General features: G+C 38.5%; 1 protein-coding gene across 2 annotated transcripts in view; it reads left to right on the top strand.

Moving 5' to 3' along the window:
- Positions 1-13,503, top strand: part of FBN1 (fibrillin 1) — a 385,311-nt gene that overhangs the window by 190,042 nt on the left and 181,766 nt on the right. For both annotated transcript variants that reach the window (XM_075345804.1, XM_075345803.1), the window contains exon 7: positions 9,951-10,148. In XM_075345804.1, the coding sequence (XP_075201919.1) occupies positions 9,951-10,148 (198 nt within the window). The remainder of the gene's footprint in view (positions 1-9,950; positions 10,149-13,503) is intronic.

The following is a 13,503-nucleotide window of genomic DNA, read 5'->3' as shown; positions in this document are numbered from 1 at the left end:
AAAAAAACTTGTATTTATCAATGAAGTAAAGACATGGAGGTAGGAGAATGCGGGTACCATTGCAAACAACGGCCGTTTCGCGCACAAATGCACTTCAACAAGTCCTGATATGATATGACTTGCACCTAATTCTTTTTAAGCAGATCATATGAACACGTCACAGTAATCATCAAACTTACATGGGAAAACAAGGATGGCTGCAAACAGTATCATAAAAATACAGACAGATCGTTTTTGTTATTAAATCTTAATGGACCTAGAGCTATTGAGTGAATAATCCATCTAACTTGTCTTCTCAGTAGTATCCTGTGGAGATCCCCATCCTGCGGTGGAAGATTAACTCTCTCTATACCTGCAAAATTGAAAACTTCAGTGTTAGTATGGTGTTTCTCACGAGCATGATTAATTAAACAGGAGGAGAACCTTTTTCCGAGATAAAAGACTTGTAATACTCTCTAAATAAGACATATTGCAGTCTGATGGTTTTACCAATAGAGAAAAAAAACACAAGGCAAAATAAAACATACATTACAAATTGTGTCTTGCATGAAATAAAATGGGAAACTTGGTGGAATTCAGGACCAATCCTTAACCTCTTAACGACATTGAATGTACTGGGTATGTCCTAGCTCATGTCGGTATAATCATCGCCAGCGGCTGCAGTTAGCTGGTGGAGAGTACTGAATATGTCTGTTGATTTGTTCAGCAGAAATGTGGGGTTAACAGGTGCTGGTGGATCCATGATCCACCCATGCCTGTTAACACCTTAGATCATGCTATCAAAATGTGACAGCATAATGTAAATGGCCATGGCGGGGAACGCACCTTTCCCCACTGCCATTGGGAGCCCCGTGATGCGAAAATGGGGATGCAATGGTTGCCATGGTAGCATAGGGTCATATGATGACTCCTGTTGCTATCAGGATGTAGTTCCTGTTACAGCCGGCAGAGCGCTGACTGTAACAAGAACGGAGCATTTCTCCTGATCAGAGTGATGCTGCTCAAATCAGGAGAAATGAATCAGCAATCAGATTACTGATCCTTGCCTGAGGGAATTGGTAAAATAAAAAAAAAAAGTTAAAAAAAGTTTTAAAAATATTTAAAAAAATGAAAAACCTAAAAGTTCAAATTACCCACTACCCACATTAAAGGGTTGAAAAAATAAAAATGTACACATATTTGGTATCAACGCTTTCAGAAATGCTCGATCTATCAAAATATAAAATAAATTATAATGGTGTAGCAGCAAAAAAAAATTCCAAATGCCAAAATTACGTATTTTGGTTGTTGCTAATTTTGTGCAACAAAAATGCAATAATAGTCAATCAAAATGAAGCATCTATAAAACGTCAGCTCGAAATGCAAAAAATAAGCCATCACTGAGCCCCATATCCGAAATAATGAGAACGCTACAGGCCGCGGAAAATGGCACAAAAAGTGCTCCAATTTTTTCGACAAGCTTCTCAATTTTCTTTAAACCTGTTAGATAAACGTAAACCTATACATGTTTGGTATTTACGAACTCGTACCAACCTGAGGCATCACACCAACACATTAGTTGTACCATATAGTGAACACGGTGAGTAAAATATTCCCAAAACAATCGTGCAATCACACTTTTTTTCCAATTTTTCTGCAGTTGGAATTTGTTGCTGTTTTTCAGTACACTATATGGTAAAACTCATGGTTTCATTTAGAAGTACAACTCATTCAGCAAACAAACAAGCCCTCATATGACAAGCTTGATGGAAAAATAAAAAAGTTACGGCTCTCGGAAGAAGGGGAGCAAAAAAAATCCCAAAAACCGAAAAAGACGGAAAATATCCCGGTGGTGAAGGGGTTAAGGGATTCGTGGTTAGATGAAATTTACAAAATGGACTCTTGCCGCATCTGAAATTACCAACAGGATCTACCTTAGTTAGTCAATTAGAATCCGGTATGATAGGAGTATGGACTAGAATATCTTTACGGTTATACCATCTTCTATGTATAACTAAATGTTTTCGAGATGCTACCTCTGAAAGATCTCTGCCACTTTCCAACAAGTACCAATTCCTTTCTGTAAGAGTTTGAATTGTTTTGTCCAAAGGGCCATGTGGATTTTTCTTTTTATAAAGAAGCTCCATGGGATAAAGAATCTGCCCTATGATAGATGTCAACAACTGACCTAGGGTAACCTGTGTTGAACCTTAACTTTAATTCCTCTATCTGTTCATGAAAGCGCCAAGTGTCACTATTAATTCTTCACTGTAAAAAGTAACTAAAAGGAGGTGAGCTTTTCGTATGGCAAGGATGGACACTATTATTGTGTAAAAGTGAATTCGTAGACTTGGCCTTTCTAAATGTTTCTTTAGTTAACTGACCATCATTAACCTGATGTTTTACATTCAAAATCTCCAAGATGGAGTCTCCAAAATGAGAGGTGAAACACATATTCATGGTGTTAACCTGCTTTAAATAGATGGCAAATTTATTAAATTGCTCCTTTGATCCAGCCCAAGCTATGAATATATTGTCTGCAAATATAAAGTAATTTTTTATATACGTCATAAAGGGATTACTTTAGTGAATGAATGTATCTGTCCTCAAACCAGCTAGAAACAGATTAGCAGGTGAACATGTAACTGGAGGACCCATCGCGGTGCCGTTACGTTATAAATATCACAAGCAAATTTGATGTACGCTAAGCTCTAATCAGTATTAGAAATAATCTGTCTATATGTTTTATTTCCCGGATCTTGTGGCGTTCTCATATAGAGACTTTCCACATCAGTTGATGTCAATGAAAACTCCTCCTGCTACTCTAAATCTCCTGTTGCTTTCAGGAAATCACTCGTATCCTTTAAATAGGATAGAATGCCACTAAGTAGGGGTCGTAAGAACCAGTCGACATTTTGTGGCAAAGGTTCAGTCAAAGAGCATGTTTACTTGCTAAGCTGAGGAAAAGGAGGTAAAGTTAAGGATCACCAACACAGGTTACCCCATGTCAGTTGTTGATGGTGCCTTTCATAGGGCTGATTTTTTGTTGCAGATGAAGCTTCTTAATAAAAAGAAAAATTCACATGAAGGTGAAGGAAAGAGATTTATTGTCAATTTCAAATATGGCCCTTAAGACTGAACAATTCAATCTGTTATAGAAAGCAATTGGTACTTGTTGGAAAGTGACAGATTTTCCAGAGGTGGCGTTTCGAAAACTTATGGTTAAATAAAGAAGGAGATGTAATCTCAAAGATATTCTAGTCGATAATTGCATTCAACTGGATTCTAATTGCTTAAAGTGTAACAGTGGTTTTAATTTTTATTTCACAAATCAATAGTACACATGAAAATAAGCAACTTTATAATATATCGTATCAGACAAATTTGATTCTTCCTCTGCCAAAATTGATCAGTCATTATCAAAATTCTCAATTCTGAGGTAAAATCTGTATTCAGTGAAGACTTTCCCATTACTGAGATAGGAGATGGCGGCTGTTACTGGAGAGATTTTATGATGATGGGAGGAGGGGAGAGCTAGAGGCAGAGAGAGGAGCTAGAGCAGAGAGAAGAGCTATAAGCAGAGGGAAGAGCTAGCGACAGAGGGAGGAGCTAGAGGCAGAAGGAGGAGCTAACAGCAGAGGGAGGAGTTAGAGGCAGAGCTCCGCCCCTCCTCCATCTTCCTTACATAGAATCTCATCAGTAACAGCTGCCATCTCCTATCTCAGTAATAGGAAAGTCTTCACTGATTACAGATTTTCCCTCAGAATTGAGAATTTTGATAATGACTGATCAATTCTTTCAGAGAAAGAAGGTAACTTGTCTGATAAGATGTAATACAAAGTTGCTTATTTTCATGTGTACTTTTGATTTATGATATATAAATTAAACAACGGTTATGCATTAAAGGAAATCTGTCAGCAGATTTTTCCTTCTTATTGTCTTTGCACAGTGTATTTAGGAAGCTGTCAATCAGTGGTATGGGCGGTGTTATACAGAGGTTAGGGTTCAGAGAAATGGTACATCAGCTGCAGAGAAAGCAGTGATTTTATCAAAACTACACCAAGAAGCCCAAAAAGTGACACATCACAGGAATTAGGGTCTCTGCTCCTACTTCATGCCGCATTAAGATGGCAATTAAAAACCTGTTAAAAAATTCCATTAAGCAAGTCATATACACAACTTTCTGATATAAGCATGATGAGCTGACAATCCCTTGTATATAGGGGACTTCTATCAGTTCAGTGATGGCAAATGTTAGAAAAAAGGGATTGATCATAATAAATTCTATCCTGATCCTTTGTTCCCCAAAATGTTTCCCAGAAACCTTTGGCATTGTCTTATTCCCCTCTCCACATTGACATAAACGTACACACATGCCAGATCCAAGCAAAAATGTTTGGGTGCCATTGGGAGAAATAGCCTTTGCCAAACTAAATGTAGAATTGGATTCAAAACCAAATGACAATCTGAGCCTTACTGATCTTTGTACCCAATGTGTGTTGCATTCGTGCTGTTCTTACAATGGGTTTGGCTAGCACTGTGCATGCTTTTCAGTCACATGTAAGTTTATGGATATTAAACAGTAGAAAAGAAACATAAAATCTCTTGGGCACCAACATATACAACCAGTGCCAAACAATAGTGTCTGAGCATAATCTTGATACCATGTTGCCCTTAAAATCCCCCAGTAAAACCCCAGTTATACTAATGCTGAGCTTATCTAGTTTGCCATTTTTAGTCCAAACAGGCAGTATTATTGCACTTTGTAGAATACGATATTTCGATGCCAAACCCTGTTTGCCAACGTCAATTATTGTTTGCACCCTTCACTGCCAAGTTTCCACCATTCGAATCTGACTTGTTGAATAGTCCAGATGTTCACAATGTCATGGATACGGCGGTGTTTTCTCCATGTATGGTCACAGTTTGGCAGTGCTGTGCTATAGTTGTTTGTAACGAAGGATGTCTTGTTTTAATGCAGACTGTTTGTACTCTGCGCTTAAAACAGGAAGCTGAGGGATATACAATAGAGACCTGAAACGAGCCGATGGGCACCTCAACAATTAACAATTCAATTTGGCACTAAATATTATATTTGGAAAAGATGTAGTTTTTTTATGGTTAGAGATTTAAAAAGCATGTGTTACTTGGTATTGTTCTGCCACGTAAAATGTCAGAAGATTCTGTCAGGATGTGTGTGAAACCAAAGTGTGATCGTTTATTACAATACTACCATACTGAGGACTCTATATAACTGTTAGTAGCACTTGGGCAGATGTCATGAAGTAGACAAAATTCTTTGCATTTTTTTGACAAATATGTCTGTTGACATTGGTTTCTAAAACATATATAGTCTATGTTGTATACAGGCTCATGCCATTTCACTATTAAAATTAATAGAAAACAATCTAAATAGATAAAAAAATATGATGAGGAATTAAGGAGCTGTTCAAGCAGTTACTTTTGATGACTTTCGACATCAGATTCATGGGCATCCAACATCCGGCACTCACAATTAGAAATGAAAGAACCTGGAATTTGATGCTCGAAGTTCGGGTTCGGAAACCGATTTTGAAAAAAGCAAAGTTCAAGTTTGAAGTTTGAGTGAGTTACGAGTGCAAACCACTAAAGCGAGCAGCGCTGTGCTTGGGTATGAGTGATGCTCAGCCCTGTGCGAGCCGCGTGGAGTGTTTGATCGTCTCACACTGGGGGTGAAATCAGCGTGATCTGATGTAATGTGCACACAAACAAAAATACAAAAATCCCACCCACCTTCTCCCGGAAGTGTTCTGCATATGACTGGCAGCATGTGGGTGGAGCAACGAAATGCCAAATTGCTGACTTCAATTAAGGTTCAGATCAAGTTGGGGTCAAAACCTGAACTTTTTTAAGGTTCGAATGTATCTGGCGAACCGAACCTCCAAAGGTTTGCTCATCTCTACTCCCAATCCCAATAAGCTATTAGTAGAAGAGCACAGCTTCACATATTATATAGTAGCCGCTGTCAGGTACTGAACATCACATGTATGAGTATAGGATCTGATCTGAAATACCCGGCAGCAGCCACTACACAATATACAAAGCTGTGCTGTTGTGCTGCGTACTCTGTTTACATTTAGACACCATGGACATGATAACTGCTGATTTGGATGGTGAGAGTCGGGTGTCAGACCCTTGCCGATATGATATTGATGACCTATGTGAACCCTTCAAAATTTTTCTGCATAAATTTGACCCAAAATTTTGTGAAATTTTCACACAAATCAAAAAAGTAGAACAAGAAAACTAAATCAAAACAAATAGGTTCAACATTTTAGACTGCCATTTCTAAATGAGAAGACTGATCCAACATCACGTCTTTGAGTGACAAAAGTATGCAAATCTTTGCTTTTTGGTGTGATCTTCTTGTTCAACATTAGCGGTATTTAAACATTTCCTGTAATTATTAATTAATCCTGCACAATGGCTTGGATACATTTTAGCACATTCCTCCCTATAAAACAGCTTCAGCTCTTTTGTTGGTGGGTTTTCCCCCATGAACCGATCCCTTCAGGTCCTTAGACAGCATCAGGCCATGACTTTGACTTGGCCATTCAAAAACTTTAACATTAATCTTTAAGCTTTTTTAGATGAGAGCCAGAAAAGCAATTGGCAAAAGCCAGAAATAAATTTTTTTACAATGCACCTGAATAATTCAGGAAAAAATGTGCAGGATTTTTGTAAATCACAATGAAATGAGACAACTTTTATTAGTTGCCATTTATAATATATATAGGAACATATAGGGCAAAGCCAAAAATACACAGACAAACATAGACAGATGGGTGATCCGGGGAGGTAATAGACATATATGTCTCAATGATAAACACAGTGTAAAATCAAGGCAAAAAAGTACGGCTACAATATAGATAGTAAAATATTCCAGAATACCAATGTAAAACATGTATGTAACAGTGAATAAAATAAGAAAAAATGTGTGAAAAGCGTCGACACTGGTGTCACACCTTGTTAGGCATCCATGGAGTTTATTCTTCATTAAGGCTTCCTTTATCTTGTCCATTGTGACTTGTACTCTTTACCACTGACGACTCACTGCACTTACTCCTGGTACATCCATTCTAGCATCCATTGAGTTTGTACTCTTTTAAGGTTTTTGTTACTTTGTTTAATATGTCATACTTTTTACATTTTTATTCTAGGATATTTTACCATCTATATTATGCTCCTTATCTTTTTGCCTTCTATTCACATTAATTGTGTTTATCATTGAGAGACATATACGGTATGTCTTTTGTCTCTCTGGCTCACCCAATATTCTATTTTTGTCTCTGCATTTTTGGCTTTACCTTATATGTTCCTCTAAATGTTTTTAAAGGTACCTAATTTACTAATTTTATCATGATCTACCATGTCCTGCACATTTTTTCCTTGATTATCCTAATCTTTTGTAGAACGACTTGTGTGCTTTGGATCTTTGTCTTGCTGCATGTCCTACATCCTCTTAAGACATAGCTCATGTACCATCACCGTGTTTTATAGATATCATGAGTTTTTTATCCTGTAATGCATTGTTTTTCATTCTCCAAACATAGCACTTCTCATTTAAGAAGCAAAGAGCTTTATTTTGGACTTATCGGCTCATAAAATATTGTTTCAATAGCTTTCTGACTTTTCCAGGTGATTTTTTGAAAACTGCAGATGTGCAGCAATGTTATTTTTGGCGAGCAGTGGCTTTCTGTGCCATGCACACCATTGTTGTTTGGTGCCCTTTCAATGGTGAACTCATGAGTCATGAGCATTAACATTAACTAATGTGAGAAAAGCCTTTAGTTGCTTAGAGGTTACCTTAGGTTCCATTGTGACCTTGCAGTCTGATATACATCTTGTTCTTAAAGTAATTTTTGTTGGTCAACTACCCATGGGGAAGGTAATAAGAGCTTGAATTTCCTGAATTTGAACACCATCTGTCTGACAGAATTTTTTATAGATGGTCTTGTCACCTTTTCCAGCCTGATGAGCTTCAATAACTCTTTTTTTGAGGATCCCACAAATCTTATTTGTTAGTGCCATGATACATTTCCACAAAAATGGTTTGTGAATATCATATTTTATAGATCAATTTTCTTAAATAAAACAGGTCATCCACTTTCACCTGATTGTCATCTCTGACTCTAATTTCACCTTCAACTTATCTGTGAATTTAAAATGTTCCCATTCTTTTGACACTTACAAACATGGGATATTGGATTTTTTTCTTCATAGAAAAAAATGAAAAAGTATAATCCTTTGACTCATGGTTTGTTTGGTTCATTTAATGTACATTATCTACCTTTAGGGCTTCTGTGAACTTCTGAGGTAGTTTTAGGTCAACTTTTATGCTGAATTATGGAAAATTCTGATGGGTTTACAAACTTTAAAGTATATTTGTTAGTCATTAATATTATTACGTGCTCTAACAACCCCTTTAATGTTAGAATTTATTATTTTTTTTGTGTTCACATGCGTTAGAATTGTATATTGCCAACCCAACATATATTTTGCAGCAAAATCTGATGTATAAATCCAAGGTTTAGGCTGTTTATACACATTAAATGTCATCTAACAGCTATCTCTCTTGATGCCCCCCCCCATACATTTGGACATTTAGTTGGGTCAAAAGGTACAAAGCAAACTAAATATATGAAAAAAGTCATTTTGGGAAATGAATTGTGAAATCTGCTCAGATTAAAGCCTGCTTTACATCTTTCAATTCTGCATATGATATCGTATGTGATGTGACCCGCCCCCATCGTATGTGCGACACGTTCAATTTGTTGCCCGTGTCGCACAAACTATTAATTGCTGTCACACGTACTTACCCTTCCATACGACCTCGATGTGGGCGGCGAACATCCACTTCCTGGAGTGGGAGGGACGTTCGGAGTCACAGTGACGTCACACGGCAGCCGGCCAATAGAAGCGGAGGGGTCCCGCCCACCTCCTTCCTTCCGCATTGCTGGCGGGAGCCGCGGGACGCAGGTAAGATCTGTTCATCTTTCCCGGGGTGTCACACACTGCGATGTGTGCTGCCCCGGGAACACTGAACAACCTGACGTTCAATTTTTAGGTTTTGAATGACGTGCATGCGATAAACGGTTTTACGTTCAATCGCAATCACACGTAGCTGTCACATGCTACAACAACACTAACGATGCCGGATGTGCGTCACTTACGACGTGACCCCGCCAACACATCGTTAGATATGTTGTAGCGTGTAAAGCCCGCTAACATACTTAAAGTGTTAGTACGGTATGTCTCCTCACAAACTCACTGCTCACTAGCCTCCTCACTTCCTTGTTGCTGTTGGGGCAGACACTCCTCTTTGTGTGACAGCTTTAGATCAGTAGCTTACCCTTTTGCTGAGTTTATCATTCTTCTATGACAGAACTAGTCTACACTGTTATTTCTATATGTGCGTATGAAGATAACAATGCCTTTGAACAACCATTACTTAGGAGAGCAGTGAATAGGAAAACTGCTATGGAAACTTCCCAGGGATAGGATTGGGCATATGATTTGTCAAAACTGATAAGACCCCCTCTGGATTAGAAGCTCACAGCTTGGAGGAAGTCAGTAGCTAACTGCTGTATAAAAAAAATGCAGTGGGTTGGAAAAAGTTGACTAGTATCTCAGGAGTTAACTCCTCAGCCTTGACTTTAGCTACTGCGCATACTCAGGCAGGCTTGGGTGATTGATCTCCTTGACAATGAGCTATAAGATAAAATCTCTTATAGCAGAACAACAACATTTAGAAAAAGGAAACCAATTGCAAACTTATTTATTTTAATACTGTGTAACTAACCATATCAGTGTCTTAGTATGGGAATAATCCTTTAAAGCAGATCTATACGTAGACAGTACATTCAAAAAGTAAAGTAATTAATGCAGTGTAAGAGCTTGTTTCTGAAGTATCTTTTGTTTTGTGTTTTAAGATTACAGGACTGGACCTTGCTTCTCTATTGTGAGCAACCAAATGTGCCAAGGACAGCTGACAGGTATCGTGTGCACGAAGACGTTGTGCTGCGCTACAGTAGGGAGAGCGTGGGGCCACCCTTGTGAGATGTGCCCGGCCCAGCCACATCCATGTCGTCGTGGATTTATTCCAAACATCCGAACAGGAGCGTGTCAAGGTATGCAAAGTACACGGAGCTGTTGAAACTGCTAATGTCTTAATGTTGATAGAATTACAGGGCTTTGGACAGCATGCCATGTTTCATACCTCAGCCTGTGCATGGAGAATGGAAAATCATTGTCAAATGCATTACCTCATGACTGAGTGACTGCGTGATGTATAAGGGGGGCATTAGCAGCTCAGGTCAGACAGACGAGCCAAAGCCTTAATGAATTTCTCCCTGCCAAGAACTCCCTCATTCCGACAGAAAAGAAGATAATTTAACATGACCTCAGATAGAAAAATTATATTTCAAATAAAGCAGATATATAATGGAATACAGGCACAATTATTATTGCCTCTCATTAAACAGCTGACATTGTTGGGTTTGACTTGTGAAAAAGTTGCTTATCCACCTATGTCTCTGACATTTTATTCCGCTGGAGTGTGCAGTTGGTTCAGATCATTGCAGCCGCCCAGATGTTCCTCACTTATTCCTGAGCATGCCTCCTGATAGAGAGCTCTGACACAGTTTTTGGCTTTGGGTCTAATACTTCCAGCTGTATAAATTCTTTTATTGTCTGGATGTCTGGCAGGAAGCTGAAGAAAGTTAACAGAGGCAGTCATATACTAAATTGTTGAGTAATCTAACTTTCCAGCACCGTGGGGGAATTTTGTAAAGTTATAATGTAAGTTTTTCACTTAGGTACATAACACAGATATGAAATTCATCAAAAAAGTAGACTAAAGTAGACTTTAGGCTAGGCGATCTAGTTTCTGATGGGAGGATACAGAACGTAAAGTCTCTACTGGGTAGTTCTTGTGACACAGTTTTATTACACCATTAGGTGTGACATGAGCAAGGGATTCAATTCAGAACTACAAATAGAATAGACCTCAAGTTAATTCTGATTGCATGCCAACTCTTGAGCTAAGGCTTTACTCACTGAGAGCCGTGATTGTGCATGTAGGAACTGCAGGAAACTTTCTAATTATCATTCTCACTTGTTAAGTTCAAACTCAAACCATTTAGTACATTAATAGTACTTAAAGGGGCTGTCCACTTCTAGGACAATGCATTTAGATTACACATGTTTATCTGAGGTAAAATAATAAAGACTATACTCTCTTCCTTTTACCAGTGCCCTTCCAGCGGTGCTGATGTTCACATGGGGTTCTGATGTTACACTAGCTCTGCATCCAATCAGCGCATGTTTCCAGACCAAACAAGCAATCAACAGGAAGTGAGCACAGCCGCTACGCTCACGTCCTGTTGATTAACTCGCTTGGTCCAAAGGCAGGGAGAAGGAAGCCGGCACTGATTGGATGAGGGGCTCACGTGACATCACAACGCCAATGTGAGCCTTGGCACCTCAAGCTGTGGCACCCCTGGAAGGGCACCGGTATGGGAGGTGAGTATAGTCTTTATTATTTTACATGGCAAAAATCATGGAATCAAAAAAGGTTGTCCTAGAAGTAGATAACTTCTTAAACCTTTTTATCATGGAGGGTGATTTTGAGAAAACTTTCTTCAGGGCAACCATTACAAATGGCCCATGCATCCGTGCAGGTGAGAGCTCTTAATGTTGCTGTGTTACCGTACGTCAGGAAACAGTGTTGTGTCCAATATCCAAATCCAGCATAAAAAGCTCAATTGCCAAATATACCAGATCTACTGTAAATGCTGCTGAAATGTAAAAGTTCGACTTTAATGAGACTTCTCATACATTCCAATAAGAATAGCAATTTCTTCTTAATAAAGTCTCATTCAAATGACAAATGTAAAAAAAACTAGTTCTCAATTATTTCCCTATTTAGCAGTCTGTGTAAATCGGATGCACTTGGTGCTGTTTGACTTTTCACAGACCCATTGACTTGCATTGCTGATTTTGACCCTATTCTCAGATCAATATCTGACATGTCTCTGATTTTGCGCTGACTGCTTGGTCTGTGAAAATCACAAATGAACAGTCCCATTCACTATTTCACATATGTGTGCTATCTGTGAAAAACATGGATAGCACTCGTAAGAGAAAAACTGAAGTCTGTACATTTAAATTCGGGAATTAATGGTGTCATGTGGTGTCATTCTGGGCAAATTAGACAATACTGTGCCCTTGACCCTGCAGTGTAATAAAGCAGGTCTGTCAGCAGATATCACAATGCAAGCTGCATAAATTAATAAATAGATCTATTAGATCTGATGAGGCTAGTGTATTTACATTGAAAATCCATGTCAGAATAGTTGTAGAATAATTTTTAATTAAAATGGGCATATAAAAACGAGTCCAGCTCTAGCACACTTTAATATCAGGCAGGAACACTCTCAAAAAGGATTAAACAGTCATCCTTACATGAATTTTGGTGACAAGTACACCAGTCTCATCAGGTCTAAGAGATCTATTAAGCAATGCTGGGAAATATAGGGACATATTCACTTTAATCCTAATTGCATACAATTTGGGGATCATTTTATTGTTCCTAAAATAGTCACAATATACCAGAATGTATCTAAAAGGTGCAAGCTGCATTTCTACTACACGAATATTGAGAACGAGCATTCATAGGGACACTCGTGTCCAGATAATCACCTGCCAAAATATAGGCAAAATGTTCGTTCGTCGGGTAAAATGATTTTTAAGCTTACTTAAAAATGATTGTTCTCGGCAGCACATTTTCCTTTATAAACAGGATTATGTGCTGTGGAAAACAAAGGTATAGACAGCCTGTTTACATAGGCTATTAAATTATTAAATGACTGCAGATTGGTTGCATATACTTGATCGAAGGTTATTTAATGGCTGCTGTTGGTCAAGGTTATTCAAGTACTTGGGAGGATTTACACCCAAAATTGCTCATTTATAAGGTGAAATGATTTTTAAGCTTGATTAAAAATTATTGCTTTCATCAACTCATCGTACTGGGTAAACGGGAGATGTGCAGCCAAGAGCAATATGTATGTACACAGAAAAATCGCAGTGAAGGGAATCTGTCAGGAGGTTTTTGCTACCTCATCTGAGAGTAGCAGGATGTAGGCAAAGAGATCCTGAATCCAATGATGTATCACTTAGATTACTGGCTGCAGTCGTCTGAATGTTTAGATTTAGCCATGTAGTAGAGCTGAGGGAGCTGTCCCCCTCCACACCAGGCTCTCAATAGAGATTGCACATTGACAGTGACGTGTCAATCACAGGAGGGGGCATGCCAGACTGCCATGCACATGACATTGTATATAGTCCGGGCAATGATATGTCCTACTCTTTCCTGCTGCTTAAACAACAATAGCAAATAAACAACAGATTGGACCTTGACAAGACAGACATCCCTGAATTCTCTCTGTTAACCCTTGCAACATGCTGTCTTCAGCTTACATA

This window comes from Anomaloglossus baeobatrachus, chromosome 4, assembly GCF_048569485.1.
Source record: "Anomaloglossus baeobatrachus isolate aAnoBae1 chromosome 4, aAnoBae1.hap1, whole genome shotgun sequence".
NCBI classification, from domain to species: domain Eukaryota; kingdom Metazoa; phylum Chordata; class Amphibia; order Anura; family Aromobatidae; genus Anomaloglossus; species Anomaloglossus baeobatrachus.
Note: the sequence above shows the minus strand (reverse complement) of the source record. Positions and strands in the feature narration are given on the sequence as shown.